Source organism: Hippopotamus amphibius, chromosome 1 (genome assembly GCF_030028045.1).
Source record: "Hippopotamus amphibius kiboko isolate mHipAmp2 chromosome 1, mHipAmp2.hap2, whole genome shotgun sequence".
NCBI lineage: Eukaryota > Metazoa > Chordata > Mammalia > Artiodactyla > Hippopotamidae > Hippopotamus > Hippopotamus amphibius.
In genome coordinates, this window is record NC_080186.1 from 165,812,439 (window position 1) to 165,832,473 (window position 20,035).

Here is a 20,035-nt window from a genome sequence, read left to right on the forward strand (position 1 = left end):
AAGTCATTTGGGGCTTGAGGTGGGCACACGCCGCGCGGGACTTGCAGGCCAGATGCGTTTCTTTTGTGAGGCCGAGGGAGAACTCGGTGTGTCACCGGGGAAGGAGGGTGAGGCGCGGCGAGGCCGCGGGAGGGGGGAGGCGGCGGGAAGGTGGCTGCGGAGGGGGAGGGCGCGGGCGAGGCAGGGAGGGAGGGAGGGCGGCAGAGAGGGCGCGGCGGCGCGGGCGGCTCGGGGCTGGATTCCGCCCGCGCTCCCTCGCTCCCTCGCTCGCTCGCTCGTTCGCTCCCTCCCTCCCAGCCCCCTCCCACCCAGGCCCACCCCACCCACCACCCCTGGCGCAGGGACTGCTGGAACCTGGCGGTGCGCGCTGTCGCTTTAAGACAGACTCTGCCGGCGCCGTCCGGAGCCTTAGAAACCGGCCCCGGACCGGGAGCCGAAGCCGGGGCCGGGCGGGCGGCTGAGGCCCGAGCGGCGGGAGCGCAGCGCGGAGCGCGAAGCCGGGCCCCCGGTCGCGAGAAGCCGCTGCCGCTGCCGCCCGCCTGGCCCCGCAGCCCCGGGCGGTCCATGGGGCGGGCGCGGCGTCTTGGCGGGCGCGGGCAGCCCTGGGGGGCAGCCGCTTAGGCGCTGCGCTCTTGTCCTCGCAGGTCGCAGCCAGGGCGGCCGGGCGCGACCAGCCCCGGCCCCCGGAGCGCCCGCCGCGGTCCCCGCCTCCATGGACGCCTTTAAGGGGGGCATGAGCCTGGAGCGGCTGCCGGAGGGGCTCCGGCCGCCGCCGCCGCCGCCGCCGCACGACATGGGGCCCGCCTTCCACCTAGCCCGCGCCGCCGACCCCCGCGAGCCGCTCGAGAACTCCGCCAGCGAGTCGTCCGACACCGAGCTGCCAGGTAAGCGCGGCTCCCCGCGAGGCGCGCACGGAGCCTACCCGGGCGCAGGGCGCGGGGAGCCGGGAGCCGGGAGCCGGGCCTGGCGCCCGCCCCGCGCACTCAGGCTCGCGCTACGCCCCAGGAGCGTCAGGACCTTTCCTTTTCCCATTCTCCATCTGACGGGGAACGCGGACATGTACGCGCTTCGTGCAGCGGCAATTTAGTGCTTTCCGAGGGCACTTCCACGCGGTCCCCACGCGCCAAGTGACCGGCAGATGCACGAACCTACAGCTGGGGGGGTCGCAATGACAGCCCCTCTTGATCAGGAGCAAACAGAACGGGGAGAAAAGTTAGGTTTGCGCAACTGGTTGTCGAGGGGCCGCTAGGGCCGAAGGAGAGGAGCAGGTCAGAAAGGAATGGGCGGCGGGCGAGAGAAAGTGCCCAGAGAAACAGAGAGTACAGGCACCCCGACAGACTGTGGGTGACTGAGAGGGAGAGGCCGAAGAGAAGGTGTGGCGGGAAGAGTCAGAAAAGCAAAGTGGGGGAAAGAAAAACAACCTTAAGGAAAAAGAAAAGCGAGGGCGAGCGGGCCGAGAGGCGAGGCCCGGCTCCAGCCGGGACCCTCTAAAAGAGGGATCCCTGCCCCACGTGCGCAGCCGGAGCCCGCAGCTACCAGGCCGCCCAGCCAGGGCTCCGACTCGGCTCGGGCAAGCCTCCTTCCGCGCTGACTTTTTGTCCGAGCTCAAGTTCTCTTCCCCACCGGCAGCTGCCGGGCCGGCGGGTGGGCGGCGCGGGCAGTGATGAGGCTAATACCCGGCCCTGCCCGGGCTCCCGGGTCTCCGTCTCCGATCGGCTCCCGCGCTCGCGGTCCTAACTCGGCGCGGACGCCGAGCTCCCCACTCCCCTGGCCCTGGGCGCCTCTTCTGCGTTCATTTCTTAATCCACCGCTGAGTGTATCTCTACGGTTTTTAATCTCTATTTATTTCTGTTTTGCATCCCTTAAGTGACTTTCTCTGAGAGGTTCTGATGCTTGGTTAAAAAAACAATCAATGCTGGACGGTACTTTTGTTTTCAAAAGTTTTAACCGTGGCCTTTGGTTGGTTTTTATTTTTAAAACCCAGAGAAATATATAGTTATTGGTTGCTTTAAAAAAAAAACAAGTCTATGAGAACAAATTTTAAAATTCAGCTGTATTTTTCGATACAGAAAGAATTGCTATATTAGATACATTTCTCTGGAATTTAAAATATCTACACGCAATATTATTCTTCGGGAGATTTTAAAAAGTCAATCCAAAATGGCGCGTTTCTCCAGGATTTTATCAAAATCCATTTACAGTGGTGTTATTTGGGGAATTTAAGTTATCTAACTATAGTGTTGTATTTCCCTGGGACTTAAAAATTATCTCTAGAAGGGTATTATCGGGAAGGGGTTAAAAAATCTATCTACAACAGTACATTGATTTTTTTTTTAATCCCAGATAAATAAATGCCTGTCTGCCTGGAGTTTATACACATATAACACTGTATTTAGTTAGGAGTGTGTTTGCACGGAGGTTTCTGGCTTCTTGATTTGCATTTGCTGTGTTTCTACCTGCCTATTTTTAAGAATTTGTGACCCTTTCTGTGTTTTTAGGCATAGAGATGTGAGCTTTTCTGGGCTTCTATGTTTTGTTTTTAAATTCTTTATGTTTCAATGTTTCTATGACTGCATGTTGTTTGTGTAGCTTCAAAGAGAGAGAGGCTAGAGCTCCCAGGTCACCTAGACAGAGTCTGTGGGTCTGGGCTGCCCGGCTGCCGCCAGAGGGATTTTCTGGGCCTTGGGACTTGAGGCCTGGAGCTAAGGCCGAGAACCTGGCTGTCTCGTGCCTGCCCGGTGGGGCTCCCACACCGCCCTGGAGAGAAGAAACTGGAGGGGCTGCAGGCCACTGCCTGGCTCTTGCTCCACCGACTCCCTAGCTTCAGGCTAGAAAGATTTGATCCTAGTTCAGAAAGCAGAGATCCCCTCGAGTTTAGAACCCCAAGAGCCCTAAAAATATGTACATTTTCGGGTGACATCAACAGTAGGCTCCAGCGTCAGCGGAGCTGTGAGTGCAGGCCCTGCCCAGCTAGGAACCTAGGCCCGCGGCTCCGACTCCTGGGCTCTTCTCCCAGACGACCCTGACCAGAGGTGACTACTGACTACCCAGCACAGGCGGGCTCTTTCGAATGGGGACAATTCCAGGGCCCCTGGCGGGAGGACGGGCAGCCAGCGCTGACCGCGGGCGCTTCGGTAGAGCCGGGACGGGGTGCAAAAAGGCATAAGCCCGAGGTGACCGGCGCCCCATCCTGCCTGCTTCAGAGAAGGAGCGCAGCGGGGAGCCCAAGGGGCCCGAGGACAGCAGTGCGGGCGGCGCAGGCTGCGGCGGTGCGGAGGACCCTGCCAAGAAGAAGAAGCAGCGGCGGCAACGCACGCACTTCACAAGCCAGCAATTGCAAGAGCTGGAGGCCACGTTCCAGAGGAACCGCTACCCGGACATGAGCATGCGGGAGGAGATCGCCGTGTGGACCAACCTTACCGAGCCACGTGTGAGGGTGAGCGCGGGGTGCGCACCTAAGGGGACCCGCGCAGAAGGCTGCCAGCCGGCCCAGCGCAGCCCTTAAAAGCTTAAACCCGCGCTCAGACTATCACTCTTTCCCACACTCAGACCTGCTCCCTCCTTCCACCGGAGGAGATTCCACCTTAGGCCTGGGTCTACCCAACTGCCGCTGAGCTGTTTGGTGCTAGCGCCCCTCGGCTGCTGCCGCCTCGGATCGCTCTGACCCGCATCCTACCTGACCCTCGGTCTCTACCGCAGACCCAGCCCAAAGACCTATGGTCCCAAGAGACGTTCCCCTGCCCTGTAGAGCCCAGAGCCCGCTCGGATGTTACCACCCTAGACTGCGCAGAGGATTCCCCGCCGCTGGGGGCCTCGGAGCCGCTGGCGCCTTCCCGCGAAAACGAAAGGGAAAGGCAGATCCTGCCTGGCAGCCTGAGAAAGGCCTGATTAGAGCCTAGGCTTGGGGGTCTCAAAACTTCCTGGGGCAGTGGTCCCATCCACAGTCGGCTTCTCCAAAATCTCAGGATACTCTCCCCCTGATTTTCTCAGCCATTCGGCCAGCCTGAAGCTGGACCCTTTCCCTAATGCCCTTTCCTATAGGTCAGGTGAGGGGCTGGGGGGCAGATCTGGTAGACTAGTGAGCCTCAGGCAGAATCCCTTTGGAGATGTAAGGTCTCCAACCCAAGACAGGACTGCACCCTTCCTCTTCTCACTCCTTGGTGCCCAGTGAAAACATGGCTTTCCTGCCAGAGCGGCAAAAGAATCATTTCTTCTCTGGGTATGGCAAATATTAGTATTTAATCTGATATTGGGAACACGTCCGAAGCTAAACCAAAGTCCCACCTGGGCCACAGACTCCCTGCTATAACCCCAGCTCTCACCCCTCCCCAGTCAGGCTGGCCAGCCTAGTGGGATAGGGAGTGAAGACAGCACTCAGTAATCCTGAACTCACTCATCCTGCCTGGGGTTTATGGTGGTAGGGGTGGGGTGAGGTATGGCATCAGGCAATGTTAGTGCTGGGGATGGAGAAGGCTAGGGTGCCTGGGTCCACCCGGCCGGAGAGGTCGGAAACGGCCCAGGGCTGAACAAGGGCTGGGGAGAGCAAAGGACTAGGACTAGGTGTGGATCAGCAAGGACTGGGAACTGGGAAAGCAGAGGTTCTTACTGAATTTTGTGGGGGAAAGTGGAGAGGGAGAGTAGAGAGAAACTAGTAAGAAGTGAAAGGAAATTAAATATTTGCAGAAAAACATATTTGGCATATATTTAGGTGGCAGGAAAGAAATTAAATATTTAAGGGAGAAGCAAAAGGATCAAGTATTTGAGAAAAATAATCAACTATTTAAGAGAAACAGTGAAGGTCAGATATTTGGAAAGAAGGAAAAAAACTAAATATTTGGAGAAGAATCAAAAGGATCAAAAATGGGGGATAACGAAGAAAATGGACTGTTTGAGGGAGAAGAAAGTGGTTCAGATAGCGGGGTGGACCAAACGAAAATAAACATTTGGGGCAGAAATGAGAATATCAAATATTACCAATAAAGATGGAAACATACTATCTGAGGAATGAAAAATAGACTGAAGAATGAGAGGAATCGCAAGGTGCTATGTTTCAGGAAAGAAAACTACCTTCCATATTCGAGGGAGAAGAAAATGTTTGGAGTATTTAGGAGGTAGATGGGGAACCATTTGCGGGAGAAGGCAGAAGATGACCTGGTTGAGAGAGGAAGAAAGAAAAAACAAATATTTGTTAAAAACAAGAGAGGATCCATATTAGGAGAAGAACCCGGATTTAATTGGGGGAAGAGGATAAAGATCAGAAAAGGGAAAAGACTAATATTTTCTGGGGACAGAAAAGAAACCATTATGGAGAGAAGGCAGGGGCGGAAACAGAGAAGAAAAGAAACGGAATACGGAGAGAAAGAAGCGGGCGGAGGCCTCGGGGTGGGGCGGGATGAGATGGAGGCGCCTTCCCGCCCTCGGCAGCCCTGACCCTTCTGCTGTCCCCCTCCCCTAGGTCTGGTTCAAGAACCGGCGAGCCAAGTGGCGGAAGCGCGAGCGTAACCAGCAGCTGGACCTGTGCAAGGGCGGCTACGTGCCGCAGTTCAGCGGCTTGGTGCAGCCCTACGAGGACGTGTACGCCGCTGGCTACTCCTACAACAACTGGGCCGCCAAGAGCCTGGCGCCAGCGCCGCTCTCCACCAAGAGCTTCACCTTCTTCAACTCCATGAGCCCACTGTCGTCGCAATCCATGTTCTCGGCCCCCAGCTCCATCTCCTCCATGACCATGCCGTCGAGCATGGGCCCGGGCGCCGTGCCCGGCATGCCCAACTCGGGCCTCAACAATATTAACAACCTCACCGGCTCCTCGCTTAACTCGGCCATGTCACCGGGCGCCTGCCCGTACGGCACACCCGCCTCGCCCTACAGCGTCTACCGGGACACGTGCAACTCGAGCCTAGCCAGCCTGCGGCTCAAGTCCAAGCAGCACTCGTCGTTCGGCTACGGCGGCCTGCAGGGCCCGGCCTCGGGCCTCAATGCGTGCCAGTACAACAGCTGACCGCCCGGCCGGGCCACGCGGGCCGGCGGCCGGCAGGGCGCCGGGGCCGGGGCAGAGGCGGGCGCGGAGGACCTGGCGCCTGCGCGGCCCCCCTGCTCCCCACCTCCGGCTTGGTGTTGTGTTTGCTTTCCTGGACCCCACTTTGCCTTCCAAAACGAGACAAAACAAAGCAAAAAGACGTCGGAGAAAAGTGCCGCGAAAAAACGGATGAGTTGCAATGTTCCTCGGGATGGCGCGGGCGGTGCGTGTTCGCTCGCTCGGGGCCCGGTGGGCCACTCCGCGGAGGGGACGCAGCGCGGGAGGCGAGCGCCGAGGCCGGCGGCCCGGAGGAGACGCCCCCGTAGCGCGCATTCCCGCCGCGCTGGACCCGGACTGAGCGGCCACGCCTGCGAACTGGAGCGCGGAGCCCAGGCAAGCGTGGGTCCCAGCCAGGTGCGAACCGAGACGCCCCCTCCGAGCTGGGCCCGGCCGAGCATACCTTAGCTCGATCCGGATCCAAGTTGGAACGGGCGTTGGGCCGGGGGTGACGGTACCCAACCCAGGGTCGGGATCTCGCCGTGGAGCCGTATTAATGGCTCCGGCGCGCCTCCAAGAGCCCTTGCCTGCCGCGCGCCCCGGCGTCCTATATTAAGGCCAAGGAGCCGCAGCTGGCGGTGCGGACGAGGCAGGAGCATGCGGAGTGCTCGTCTCTGAGCGTCCCAGCCCCCAAGCTTCGCCGCAGGCCCAGGCCCTCCGCTCGGCTCCCGGGCTAGGAGGTGGCCCCCCTGTCCGGCGAAGAGCCCCCTCCTCACCGCCCGCCGTGCAAGAGTCGAGCCGCGAGAGCTCGGGGCGCGGCCAGGGCCCCACGCCGCGCCCACTTTGCACACCCGCTCTCCGGCCCGCGCCCCTGTTTACAGCGTCCCTGTGTATGTCGGACTGACTGTATAGAATTATAAATCTGTCTATATCGATTTGTCCATGTACGTCTATTAAAACCATAGTACGAGCGTGCTAACCACTGCGGAGCCCTGACTGCTTCATTCGGCCGAGGAGGGAGGCGGGTAGAAAGGGAACTGCACCCCGTGGGCCCAGCGAGTAGGAGGGAAGAGCCGAGGCCGACCCGCCAGGGGACCCTACCCCCACTTCCCCACCACCATTCCCGACCTGTTCGATCTGGCTCCCTTGAGGGAGCAGCCGGCGCTAGGAGCTGCCTCTCCTCGAGCGCGGGCCCCCCTAGCCTGGACCACCCGCCCTCCTCGACCGCCGGATTCTGCAGGCTTTTCCCAGGCTAGGTCTGCAGTGACCCTCCAGGCTCTAAGGGTGCTGCGCGCAGCCTTTGTCTGCCGGGAGGTTTGGGGTGGGAGCGCTGAGAGCCTTTATAGGCCTGGGGTTGCCTTTTCTCTTATAGGCCCCTACCTTATTTAGCCCTGCTCTGGCTGTTCTAGGACTGAGGGTGCTGGATCCGCCAGAGTCTAGCCAGGGCCTCCCTCCGCCTTTCCACATTGAAATCCCACCCAGGGGCATATGGCTATTCTGGTGAAAGTGTCCATCACACAGAGCTCACTTCTCACTTCCCTTCCATCCCGACTTATCAGTGGCTCCCGCCGACGCCACCCTCCCCCGACTTTTGGAAACTACTGAACAAGACCAGCCTGTAAACTGCCTGTAAAATTCTGCTTCCCTTAAGTAAGTCACTTCTAATGGCAAAACAAAATGTTTGCAGCTGCGGCGGGGTAGGAAGGAGGGGTTGGTATTCTGCTTTAGAATCACCTTGTGATCGGCACTGCCCTGCAGCTGGACCCAGGCAAGCCCTAGCTGGGAGCTGGGCACAGCCGTGGATGGGCTTAGTCATGAGCTAATAGCTGGAGAGCCCTGTGCACACATTCCCAAAGCAGCTCAACACTTCCTCCGAGGTCAGCAGTGTTGTCCCTATTATGCAGATGATGGAACCAAGGCTCCATCACACTATGCACTGGGCCAAGGTCACATGGATTCCAAAGCCAGGCATCTCTCCACTGGTCTTCTCACCTTCAGATGAGGAGTGAGGAGGGGTCTTTCCTGGAGGACGGCTCAGCCTGATGCTGTAGGACTTGGAGTGCAGGGTTCTGAGAAGGACAGGCCCAGATACACAGGCTGGAGGAGGGAGGTGGGGGAGGGAAGTTTGGGGCAGGGGGCTGGAGCCAGACCACCCCTCCCCCAACGGCTCCAGTCCAGAGCTCCGACCCCTCACTCTCTGGAAACATAAACACAATCACATCTGGACTCAGAGTGCCTCCCCCCCCCCCCCGCCTCACACATCTGCCAAGGCCAGGGGGCCCTGGTCTCAGCTGAGGGCAGGAGGAAGGGGAGACCTAGAAGGAGGTGGGACTGGTGAGAGGAGGGCCGAAGAGGAGCTCTGGTGGAGACGTAATGTGGTTGTGGGGCCACAGGCCAAATAGCTGCCGCCAGGAGGAGAGGCAAAAGCAGTCCAGAATGACCCCATCATCCATCAATGACCATGGCCAACAAGGTGAGTGTAAGACCCAGCCTTGGGCCCCACCCAGCTATTCTGACCCAGCTAACGCTGTGGCCACAGATAGTATCCAGCCCTCCCCAGCTACCCCAGCTGCAGGGTCATCTCTGGGGGGGATGAGGAATATACAGGGTTCTGAAAGCCAGGTCCTCTGAGAAAGGGCAGAAAGTCCTAGTCCTGCTCTGGCTGAAGAAGTCTGGGGCGGTTCGTTCAACATTTGCTGTGCTCCTGCCCTTGGTGCTGGGAATGGAGAAGTGGGAAACAGACACAGTCCCTGCTCTCATAGACAAGTAAACAAACACGTATAATTACAAACTGGGCTGAGTGCTTTTGAAGAAAAAGAACAGGGTGCTGTGAGTAAGGAAAAATGAAAGTCCTGCTTCAAACAGGATAGTCAGGCAAGGCTTTTGGAGGAGGTGGCCCATCCCTGTCTCCAGGGGCAAGCGTTATCATTTACTGAGGCCGTCCAGGTGTAGGGCCCTCCGCTAAGTGCGTGCTTCTCACAGATGAGCCGCTTTACCTGCACAGCAGCCCTGCGAGAAGGCTCCTCATTCTCCTGTTTCCCCCATGAGGCCCCTGAGGCTTAAAGAAGTCACAAAGCAGGAAGCGGTGGAGTGGATTCAAACCCTGTCACTTCTCACTCTCTGCCTTTTGCACTGGGCTCCCCCATGCCAAGCACCATGGGCAGTGTGGCGGGGGAGGGTGTCTGACCTCGAACAGATCATAGTTTCCGCTGGCAACACAGAACTGGACCCCCGGGAAATAGAAAAGCAGATTTGTTCTTACCTGGTCCTGACAACGTGAACCTCAGAGGGCCGCTGCAGTTTGAGAGAGGCCGTGAATCAGGGACAAGAGGCTGGTGACCAGCACTGGTTTGAAGGCGCCGGGGGCACCAAAGGAGAGTGCGGTGAGCCACTGTGTGCAACCCCTGCAGTGCCTGGTCCTTGAGGGAGAGGAACCGAGTCACCTCCCCTAGGCTGACGGCCCTCGTCAGGCTGCAGGCCTCCCTCTGGGCCACCAGAGTCATCTGCAGGGGGTGGGGGAAATCACAGCTGGAAAAGCTGCCTTGCAAGGGGGGCATTGCCGGAGGCGTTCAAGCCCTAGAGGTGGCGCTGGGTGGCCCTTCATCTCCACGTGTCTCAGCCAGCTGCTCCCCCATGAAATAGCAGTGGGACCTCAGTCACCAAGAGGGCCAGTCCGGGAAATGCGCGTGAGGGTGGTTTTCTCTCCAGGGACCTCCCCGTTTTCCCCGGCCAGGTACTTAGCTCTGGCATCCACAGGAACTTTTGCTGTGGTCTTTGAGAGCAAGAGTGTGAGTTCTGGCTCTACCTGTGAGTTGTCTTGGGCCAGAGACTTAATTAAGGCCTCTGAGCCTGTTTCCTCTTCAGTAAAAGGGAATAACAATCAGTTCGCACAGATGTCTAAAGGATTAAATGAGATAACGCACATAAACTGTTAGTTGCAGCGCCAGCACATAGTAAGTGCTCAATAAATTGTTATTAATGTTGGAATTGTTATTGTTGATGCTATTATTATTATTAAAGTGAGATGTCCTGCCTCTCCTCCTGAGCGCCCTGTCCCCCACTTTCCACATTAATAGGGCATCTCTTAAGATTCTCAACAGGTCATTTCTGAAAATATTACTTGGGGCCCAACTTGGATTTTCCTCTGGCTTTGCTGGATGTCATGAATGTGAGTCATGATTGACAGTCCTGCTGATTTCCCCACCTGCCCTACCTTCCCCACTCCATCCCACCCCCGGAACCATCCTAGACTTGGGCCCTCAGAAACCCAACCTGTTATCCTTTGGTCTGGTCTTCCCACCACACCGGTCCATGGGCCAGACCCTGGGAGACCTGGAGGAACCAGGCCCAATTCCTGCTGTCCACTGGGCCTGGAGAGGGGCAGATGGGCCAGGCCAGTCGGCACTCTGAGATATGAGCCTCAGGAGTGGAGGAGCACCCACTCAGGGTTCTCCTCTAAGGGTTCCCTGCAACATGGGATGAAGGCGCCTGAACACTTATTTCTGCGTTATTTCATCTTATCAAGAGCTAACATCAGGCCCTTACTGAGCAGCAGGCCCCATGCAAGCACTGTATAAGAATCACAGCATTCTCTCCTCATGGTGGGGAGGGGCTTGTTATCCTTACCCTGGGAGAAATCAAAACTCAGGGAGAATCAATAGCTCACCTGAGATGGCACAGTTACTGAGGAATAGAGTCAGGACCTGCACTCCAGCCCTCTGCCCAGGGTCCAGGCTCCCATCCACTGCACTGTACACTCTCCTGATGGGAATCACATTTGTAGTGGGCTGGAGAGTGGGGGTGGCAGGGGAGGTAAACAGTGATAACTCATGTCCAGAGGCTGGACTCAGCTGTGCTCTGGGAGAGAGAAAAAAGGCTGCAGGCCCCAGGATTTGCCTTCACCAAGCTCACTGGGCTGTGTGGGAGAGGAACAGAGGACACGGGTGACAGCTGGGACTGAGGAAGCCCTAGGGTGGGGCAGCAGAATGGGGTGGGCAGGCGGGAACACAGAGCAGCTTCCTGGTGAAGGCAGGGCCCTGGAATATCAACCGTTAAATCCAAACTCCTGTCTCAATCAGTTGTTATGAGCTTCTCGTTTCCTAGGTGGGCGCTTCCAGTCTGCCTCTGGGGCTTCCTCCCAGCCCTTGCTGATCTGCCTCCTTGCCCCTCTCCCCCCGGGAACCCCACTCTTCACACTCTTGTGTTGCCTTCGCAGGGCCCTGGACCTTGCCTCCCAATTGGCTGTTTTACCCAGAGCCAGTGTCGACTTATCGACAGGCTGCAGGGCACCCAGGAGACACAGTGCCAGAGCCCAGCCAGGTTGAGGAGCCTGCAATCCCATGAATCAGGACACAGCAGAGGAGCAGCTCCAGGTGCAGGAAGCTGCATTTGGAGCAGGTTGGAGGCAGAGGGCAGGACGGCCTTCATGGCAGATGAAAGCTGCTCTGGGTGATTGGTCATGCAGCCGCACGCCTCAGTCTGCGCTGTCCTCTGCTGTGCACCGTACATGTTTTATTTATCTTGTGAGCCTCGTTTCGTAGATGAGGGAGCTGAGGCTCAAGGCATCATGTAACCTGCCCAAAGGCACACAGCTTTAGAGGCTTGGATCCCAGCCTGTCTGACTGCAGACGGAGCCTGTGGCTTAACTTCTGTGAGCTCGGCCTTCTGGAGGCAGGGCGCTGGCAGGTGGGCAGGGTCACTGCAGCCCCTGAGCGCCAGGATGTAGCAACAAACAGGTGTGGACAGCAGCGTGTGGAGAAGTGTCTGCACATAGTCAGTGCTCAACAACGATTTGCTGAAGAAAGGTAGTGAAGGGCTGCCTTCCTTTATACCTCACTCCACAGGACATATCCCGGCCTTCCTCCCTCTCCCCACTCCTTTCTCTCGTCTCTTGCTTCTTTTCTTCCTCCTCTTATTCACTCACTGGCCCCCTCTCAACACAGATAGCTCTTAGCACTGCTCTTAAAAGTATATCTGAACAACAACAAAAATTCAAAAATGGGTAAAGGGCTTGAATAGACATTTCTCCAAAGAAGACATACAAATGGCCAATAAGCACACGAAAAGATGCTCAACATCACTAGTCATTAGGAAAATGCAAATCAAAACCACAATGAGATACCACTATACATCCATTACGATGGCTCTTACCAAAAAAGCAGAAAATAACAAGTGTTGGTAAGGATGTGGAGAATTTAGAACCCTTGTGCACTGCTGGTAGGAAAGTATAATGGTGCCGCTGTGGAAAACAGTATGGCAATTCCTTAAAAAAAATAGAGAATTACTGTATGATCCAGAAATTCCACTTCTGGGTATATACTGAAAAGAAACAAAAGCAGGGACTCAAACAGATATCTGTACACCTATGTTCAAAACAGTATTATTGACAATAGCCTAAAGGTAGGAGCAACCCATGTCCATCAACAGATGAATAAACAAATTGCAGTACGTACATACAGTGGTGTACTATTCAGCCTTGAAGCAGGAGGAAATTCCGACACTACAACACGGATGAACCTTGAAGACATGGTGCTAAGTGAAATAAGCCAGTCACAAAAGGACAAACATTCTATGAATCCACTTATTTGAGGTACCTGGAATAGGCAGACTCATACAGACAGAGAGTAGGATGGTGGTTGCCAGGGGCAGGGAGGAGAGGGGAACAGGGAGTTAGTGTTTAATGGGTATAGAGCTTCATTTGGGGGTGACGAAAAAGTTCTGGAGATGGATGGTGATGATGGTTGCACAACAGTATGAAGGTACTTAATGTCACTGAACTGTGTACTTTAAAAAAGGTTAAAATGGGGATTTCCCTGGTGGCACAGTGGTTAAAGAATCTGCCTACCAATGCAGGGGACACGGGTTCAATCCCTGGTCCAGGAAGGTCCCACATGTCACAGAACAACTAAGCCCGTGCACCACAACTATTTGAGCCTGCAAACCTAGAGCCCGTGCTCTGCAACAAGAGAAGCCACCGCAATGAGAAGCCTGTGCACCGCAATGAAGAGTAGCCCCTGCTCACTGCAACTAGAGAGAACCCATGAGCAGCAACAAAGACCCAATGCAGCCGATATAAATAAATTTATTTTTTTAAAAAGGTTAAAATTGTAAATTTTCATGTTATGTGCATTTTATCACACTTTAAAAAAAAAGTATATCTGTGTTTATACCTCTACCTTATCCAGAGAGGCATTCAGAGACTGGCACCCAGGACTCCTGGGGGCTGAACCTACTACCAGAGCTAGTTTGGTGCTTGCTGGAAAACCTTTCCCTGCAGCCCTCTTCAGCTGATACCCTGTGAGGCCGCAGTTACAGCTGAACCCCCATGTGGCCCTCACCCCATCCTCTATCCCTCTGCGCAGCATAGCAGTGGGCCCCCATTAAGGACACATTCCCTACTAAGTGTCTACTGTATGGCCAAGAGAAAGTAAATGGAGCTGATGACTTCTCTATATGTTTAGCGTAAAATTAAATAATAGGTTTGCCATTGCTTTTCTTAAAAAAACTGAGCTTCTTTGTCAAAACACTAAACAAGGCAAGCTACAGAACATTATATAAGCACCATACCATTTTTATTTTTATACACGCACAGAGAAATTTCTGGATGTGCACAAAGTGTCAACACCAGGTACCTTTGGGTGGTGGGAAATAAGGGATTCTTTTTCATTTTTCCTTTCCAAGTTTTTGCACTGAGCATGTATTACTTTTATCATGATGGAATGAAACATCAAATATTATTTTAAAAATGAAAAGAACTGTGATCTATAGGACAAGGAGTGGCCTTCTGCTTACAGGTCCCTGTCCTTACCCTAGAGGGGTCCGTTATCACCTCCCTGGGATAATGTGTCAACCCCAGGGATTCGGCCTCACACTGGGGCAGGCCAGTGTGACAGGTGTCAAGTAAACCTTTACAGATTTGGACAGAAGTGAAATTTTTGTTTTCAAATACTTTCTTCTTTAAACAGATGTCAAATTAGTGGGTGCCAAGAGGCGTGTCCAGAGAGAAGAATTTGTGGTGATCTTGTATGGTATACTGCAGACCAGAGAGGCTCCGTTTAAAGACGGGTCTCATCAGCTGGGTCCCATCCCTCTAGCCTTTGTCCCCTCACTGCATCCCCCACCCCAACCCTCCCAATCCTCCAACTCAGCAACCTATTTACACTCTTACCTTGCCTTCGCACACACACACACGTGCGCGCGCACGCGCGCGCACACACACACACACACACACACGCTGTGTGCCTGCCAGCTAGCATGATGATGGAATCTTTATTAAAGAGGTCCAAATTACCAAGGTTTACTGCACGACTAAAAATAGTCACGCTTACTTAGCCTGTTTAATAAGCACACCATTTCTAATTTTTCTGCCTGAGTAAACTGAAACATCATTCCAGAAATACATTTTTACTGAAACAAGAAGGCTCGTTTTTTCCTTCTCCGTTCATACACTTTTCTCCCTCTTTCCCCTTCTGCCTCCTCTCTCCAACCCCTGTGTCCCCCTCAGCTCCCCACCCTTCTCTTTTTGAAATTTCAAAACATAAAGGAGAAAGTAACAGTAATTTGGACTTGGCTTTTACGCAAAATGGACCAATTTTTTAAGTGTCGGTAATTTGTCCCGAAAATGGATATAGGGAGTTGGGCTGGGAAAGCTTTGAAGAATGGGGTTTTATGAGTGGAAAATGAGGCCTGAGTGTGTGGGAATGTGAGTTGCACCTCCCTCCGTGCCTGGGACAGTGCGGCACGTGTGATAATCGCAGCTAAGAGCACCATTACCGCCACTATCACATTATATTATGTGTTCCTCAGAATCAGACAAAGCATATTACCCCATTTAATTCAACCAAGGGCTTAATGTCCCAGTGACTTCACGGAAAGTGCTTGGCAAACCCTCCAAGACACTGCAGCCACAAAGCAGCCGGCCACTTTGCTGCTTGCCAGGCTGTGGCGGGGCCGGCAAGGGTTTCCCCAAACTGTTCCCGGCTGTGGCCTCTCTGGGAACTTTCCAGGACACACTGGAATGGATGCTGATCCGCACCCTTACTCCAGCCTTTTCATGCATACACCTCTCTCTTCCCTTGGGTAAACCTGATCTAATAAAGGATATATTTAGACAAAAGACACACACACACACACACACACACACACGACAGTGTGGCCAAGGACCCCTCCTCCATCTCCCAAACTAGCACTCCTATTGAGTCACGGGTGCTGGTCCTGAGTACAGGCACATGCAGTTCATGGCTTCTCCTGAGCTTGGTGCCCACGCCTCCAAAGCTTCTTGCTTCTCCCCCCGCCTCTAAGTGAGGCCACCCCTGGGGCAGCCCCCTAGGCTCACAGAGACTGGCCCAGCCCATCAAGACAAGGATACCCACTGAGCCTAGGCTGGGGGAGGCCCTGCGGGAGGCCAGGGCCCCTCTGGACTCTAGCTCCTGGGCTGGGCTCCTCCCTGGGCCCGGCCATCCTTTCCCAGAGCCCGGCCATCCTTTCCCAGAGCCCGAGTTTCCTCTCCTGTCAGTGGACACTGGACCTGCCTGCTTGCCCCTCCAGGTCTGCTGTCAGGGTTTGAAGAGACCATGGATGTGAATAGTTTGTAAGACTTTCAGGTGGGCTGTTGCTTCAGAGGCACAGAATTATCCTTTATCATCTGACTGACTTCCTATATCTAGAGAATCTCTGAGCGGGAAAGCTCTTTCTTATCAACATGCCAGCCTCCTCCCCTCCAGATTCCCCCACAGTGCCCCTGCCAGCTGGCCCCACAGGGAGACATCTTGCTTTATTTCACTAGGGATAATGGCACTCCCACGGCCTCAGCAGGAATGCTGCACTGCCCCCAGATCCTCCACTGGGTCAGGAGATACCACGTGAGTAAGATGGCATCACCTGCCACCCTGAAGTCCATTTCAACTGGGTCTGGGGCAGCAAGGCACAGGAGGGCCCCACCGCAGGCCCAACCCAGCCAACCTCCAGGGGGTGAGAACCAGGGAGACAAGTAGGTCACAGAGCTTAAGAGTATGGGCTTTGGAGTTAGACAGAGCCTGGGTTCAACTCACAGCACTACCACTTACTGCCACACAACCTCTCTAGGCCTCAGTTTCCTCATCTCTACAGTGCGGATAAATGTGAAAAGCTATGTGCAGTGCTTGGCGCAGTGCCTGTGACATGATAGGCTCAAAATAACTCCTGAGTCTCTGCTGCCTGCTTTCTCCCTCCCACATCAGGTCTCTAAAGCTGGCAGATGTTGGCCCGTCCATCACTGGCATCCAGGGATTACCTCATAACCTCTCAGTCCACGGCCCTCCTCCCCTGGTTCTAGAGGAATTAAGGTCTGATTTAAGGTCAGGAATGAAAGTTCAAGGGTGAAAATATGAAAAAGGAGATATCAAGGCTAACCAGAGCAATCTGGGAAGGCTTCCTGTTAGAGGGAGCCAAATGCTGAGTCTGGAAGGACAGGCAGATGAGAATGAGCGTGCAGAAGTGGAGGTGGCAATGAGCTAGGCAAAGGGGAGCCCTGGAAGATGTGGGGAGAGGAAGGGGGAGACAGAACAGAGAAGCCTTAAATGCCAGGTGAGAGAGACCAAGACCATTCTCAGAGAGGAAGCAGGAATCCAATCTGGCCAGGTTACTGCCCTGCTTCCAAATGCCAAGCTGCCGGCCCTCAGGATCACACTCCATGTACCGCCCCACTCTCCACCCCGCCCCCCCGCCCACGCTGTGGCCACACCGGCTCCCACCCCGTTTCTTTTGTGCCTATGATTCCTTCTGCCTGGAATGCCCTTGCACCTACCGCAGGCATGCACACGCACACTGCTTAACTCTTTTTTTTTTTTTTGCTTTACTTTTTGCCTTCCTCGTGGCATGCGAGATCTACACTCAGGCCCTGGTAGTGAAAGCGAGAAGTCCTAACCAGCGGACCACCAGGGAACCCCCAGCATTTTTTTTTGAGGTGAAAATTGTGTTGTTTTTCCTGATTATAAAATACACATTGATTCTCAGGGCTTCCCTGGTGGCACAGTGGTTAAGAATCCACCTGCCAATGCAGGGGACACGGGTTCGAGCCCTGGGCCGGGAGGATCCCGCGTGCCGTGGAACAGCTAGGCCTGTGTGCCACAACTGCTGAGCCTGTGCTCTGGAGCCCGTGAGCCACAACTATTGAGCCCACGTGCCGCAGCTGCTGAGGCCCATGCGCCTAGAGCCCGTGCTCCTCAAAGGAGAGGCCACCGCAATGAGGGACCCGCGCACCACGGTGAAGAGTGGCCCCTGCTCAGTGATGAGGACCCAATGCAGCCAATGAATGAATAAATAAATAAATCTATACAAAAAAATTAAAAATAAATAAAAAATTAAAACTTGAAAAAAAAAAGAAATACATATTGATTCTTAAAATTCAACAAGTTCAGAAAAGTGTGAGGACAAAGTCAAGACCACCTAGCCACTACTAATATGATTATCCTTCCAGACGTTGCTCAGCACATGCACGCGTGTGTGGACACATAATGCTCACTCACTGTTACATAAAGGACATCATATCACATGTTACTTTAGAAGCCACTTTTTTCAATCATATAATATCAAGAACATATATTCTTATCAACAAATCACGATTTTAAGGGCTACATGTATGGACTCACACTAACTCAACCATTCTCCTCACCAGTGGGCATTAGGTAATTCCTTGATTTCTTTTGCTGTGTTTCTATTTGTTTTTTAAGCTCTTTATTGGGGTATAATTGCTTTACACTGTTGTGCCAGTTTCTGCTGTACAACAAAGTGAATCAGCTGTATTTACACATATATCCCCACATCCCCTCCCTCCTGCGACTTTTGCTGTCTTTCTACCCAGCAGACTGCAGTAAACATCCTTAACGCTGTATCTCTATATATTTGTCATTTGGCTCTTCAGGATAATTTCATAAGCAGAACTGATGGGCCATAGGAACACATGCATAAAATCTAATCCACGTTACCTTCTGAGAAAGCCACTCCTACTTGCACTGCCAAAAGTGGACAGCGTGCCGTCTCCATACCAGTACTAGGTTTTGTCTATCATATTTGCCACCTGAAAGAGAATATCTCACTGCCACTGTGTTTGTGATTTTATTTATTTCTCCCTTTTTTTAAAAAATACAAATGGTATCACATATGCACAGTTCCGCACCTGGCTTTTTCCACCTGACTCTTCTTTCACACCTTTTCCGCTTACTCATTCAAGAATCAGGTAAAAGGTCACTGACTCAGGTCAAGAACCTCCCAAAGCATCCCCATGGATGCCCACAGCTTCTCCCCTTGCTGATGAGGTAAGTGAGTACAGGAGCAAGCAGGGGGCCAGAAAGGACAGACTACAGTGTCACCACCTAGGAAGCCAGCCTCCTGGGCATGGGGGCTGCTCTGTACGGCACTGATAAGGCTGGCTCATCCTGCCTGCTGCACTCGCGCCCTCTTAGCACATCCCATCGGCCGGCCAAGCCTCTCTGTGGGTCTGCTTAAGTGAAACCCAGGGAAGGGTGACTTCTAAGCCAAACCCCTCTTCTGCCCAGGCTATAATTTCCTGATTAGGCGCCACAGTCACCACCCATCTGCACACACGGATTGCTCCCTGCTCTCTCCATCTCTGGAGCTCCCAGGGCTCCTGAGCCAGGAGCCGCTGGACCAGCAGACTTCAGAGCTTCCACCAGACAGCAAGAATGTGCCAGGAAACTGGCTAAATGAGACCCGTCTGAGGGACCACCCTCCCTCCTCCCAGAGGCAGGCCCTGCTCAGGAGGGAATCATGGCTTGATTTTTAAAGTTCAAAAAATAGCTTTGATAAGAAAGAACAAGGTTGCTGTGAGACAGTAGAGCAGAGGGGGACATGGTTCAAATACTGGCTCTGCCCTCCAATGATAATCTTGCCAAGTAACAGTCTCTCTGAGCGCCACTTGCCCACTTATAAGATAGGGATAACAATTCCCTAGAGGATTGTTGCACAGTATTCTAGCAGAGCGATTAAAGCCAGACACGCTTGGCTCTTCCCCCTTAGTTGTACAGCCTTGGGTAGGTTACATTGCCTCTCTGAACCTCCGTTTTGCCACCTGTTTAATGGGAATACTGAAAGTACCTAAGTGCTGTTATGAGATTCAAATCATGTATGTCAAAGTACCTTAAACAGAACTACTGATAAAACAGAAGGTAGTATTTTCCACAGTCAACAGAGAGACCAGGCCATACCTTTGGAGCCTCCTTTGCTTGCCCAGCAGCACGTTTGAAGAGTCTTTTCATCTCACGCCCAATCCAGGCATCAAGGCCCCAGTGGGGAAGGAGGGAGTCAAGGGGCTGTTGTGCTCTCAGGACACTGAACTGTGGGGCAGTGGGGTCCTCTGCTGTAAGAGGTCATTGTCCCATCACCAGTTTACAAAAGTTGGGGTCAACCTCCAGTTTCCTAAGAGTTTTAGAGCAGACTCTTCATGCCCCTCTGGCCTCTTCCACACATCTTTTTGAAACTTCAATTTCATTTTGCAGAAAGCCAGTCACACTTGATGCCAACACCCGCAGGGGTACTTCACCTAGAGGCCTCAGATCACAGCTAGGGGCTCAGTCTTTGGTTCATAAAGCCCTCTAAACATATCCCGATTTTAGCCTAAGAGGTCCCTATGACACACGGCCATCTTTATGTCATCCAGATACAATGCAGACCCCACGTGGTCGAATCTTTTCATGGGGCTCCATTTTTCCATTTTTATTATTTTTTTAATTTTATTTATTTATTATTTTTCCATTTTTAAAGACACAGTTCAGCAACCAAAAATTATCCCTAAATAATTCCCATCGTTACTTGCCTCTCTCAAGGAATATCAGTAGGGATCCAGTTCTCACCCTACAAGGATACTTGCTCTCCCCATTTGGCCCCTTTCCATTCTTGCCCTCCAGCTGGGTCAGAACCTCTGTCCAAAGTCTCTGACTCCCGGCCTCGGCTTTTACTTCCTTCTTCCTCCATGTCCCAGCTCGTATCGTGTAGGTGCAGTGAGCCTTGCCCATTGACCTGCTTCTC

The 20,035-nt window shown here is 53.8% G+C and overlaps 1 protein-coding gene across 1 annotated transcript; it reads left to right on the top strand.

Moving 5' to 3' along the window:
• The first annotated feature begins 359 nt into the window (after positions 1-359).
• PITX1 (paired like homeodomain 1) lies at positions 360-7,002 on the top strand. The gene is made up of 3 exons (XM_057734566.1): positions 360-884; positions 3,204-3,436; positions 5,456-7,002. The coding sequence occupies exons 1-3, from the start codon at positions 713-715 to the stop codon at positions 5,996-5,998; spliced, it is 948 nt and encodes a 315-aa protein (XP_057590549.1). The 5' UTR covers positions 360-712; the 3' UTR covers positions 5,999-7,002.
• The last annotated feature ends 13,033 nt before the right edge of the window (positions 7,003-20,035 follow it).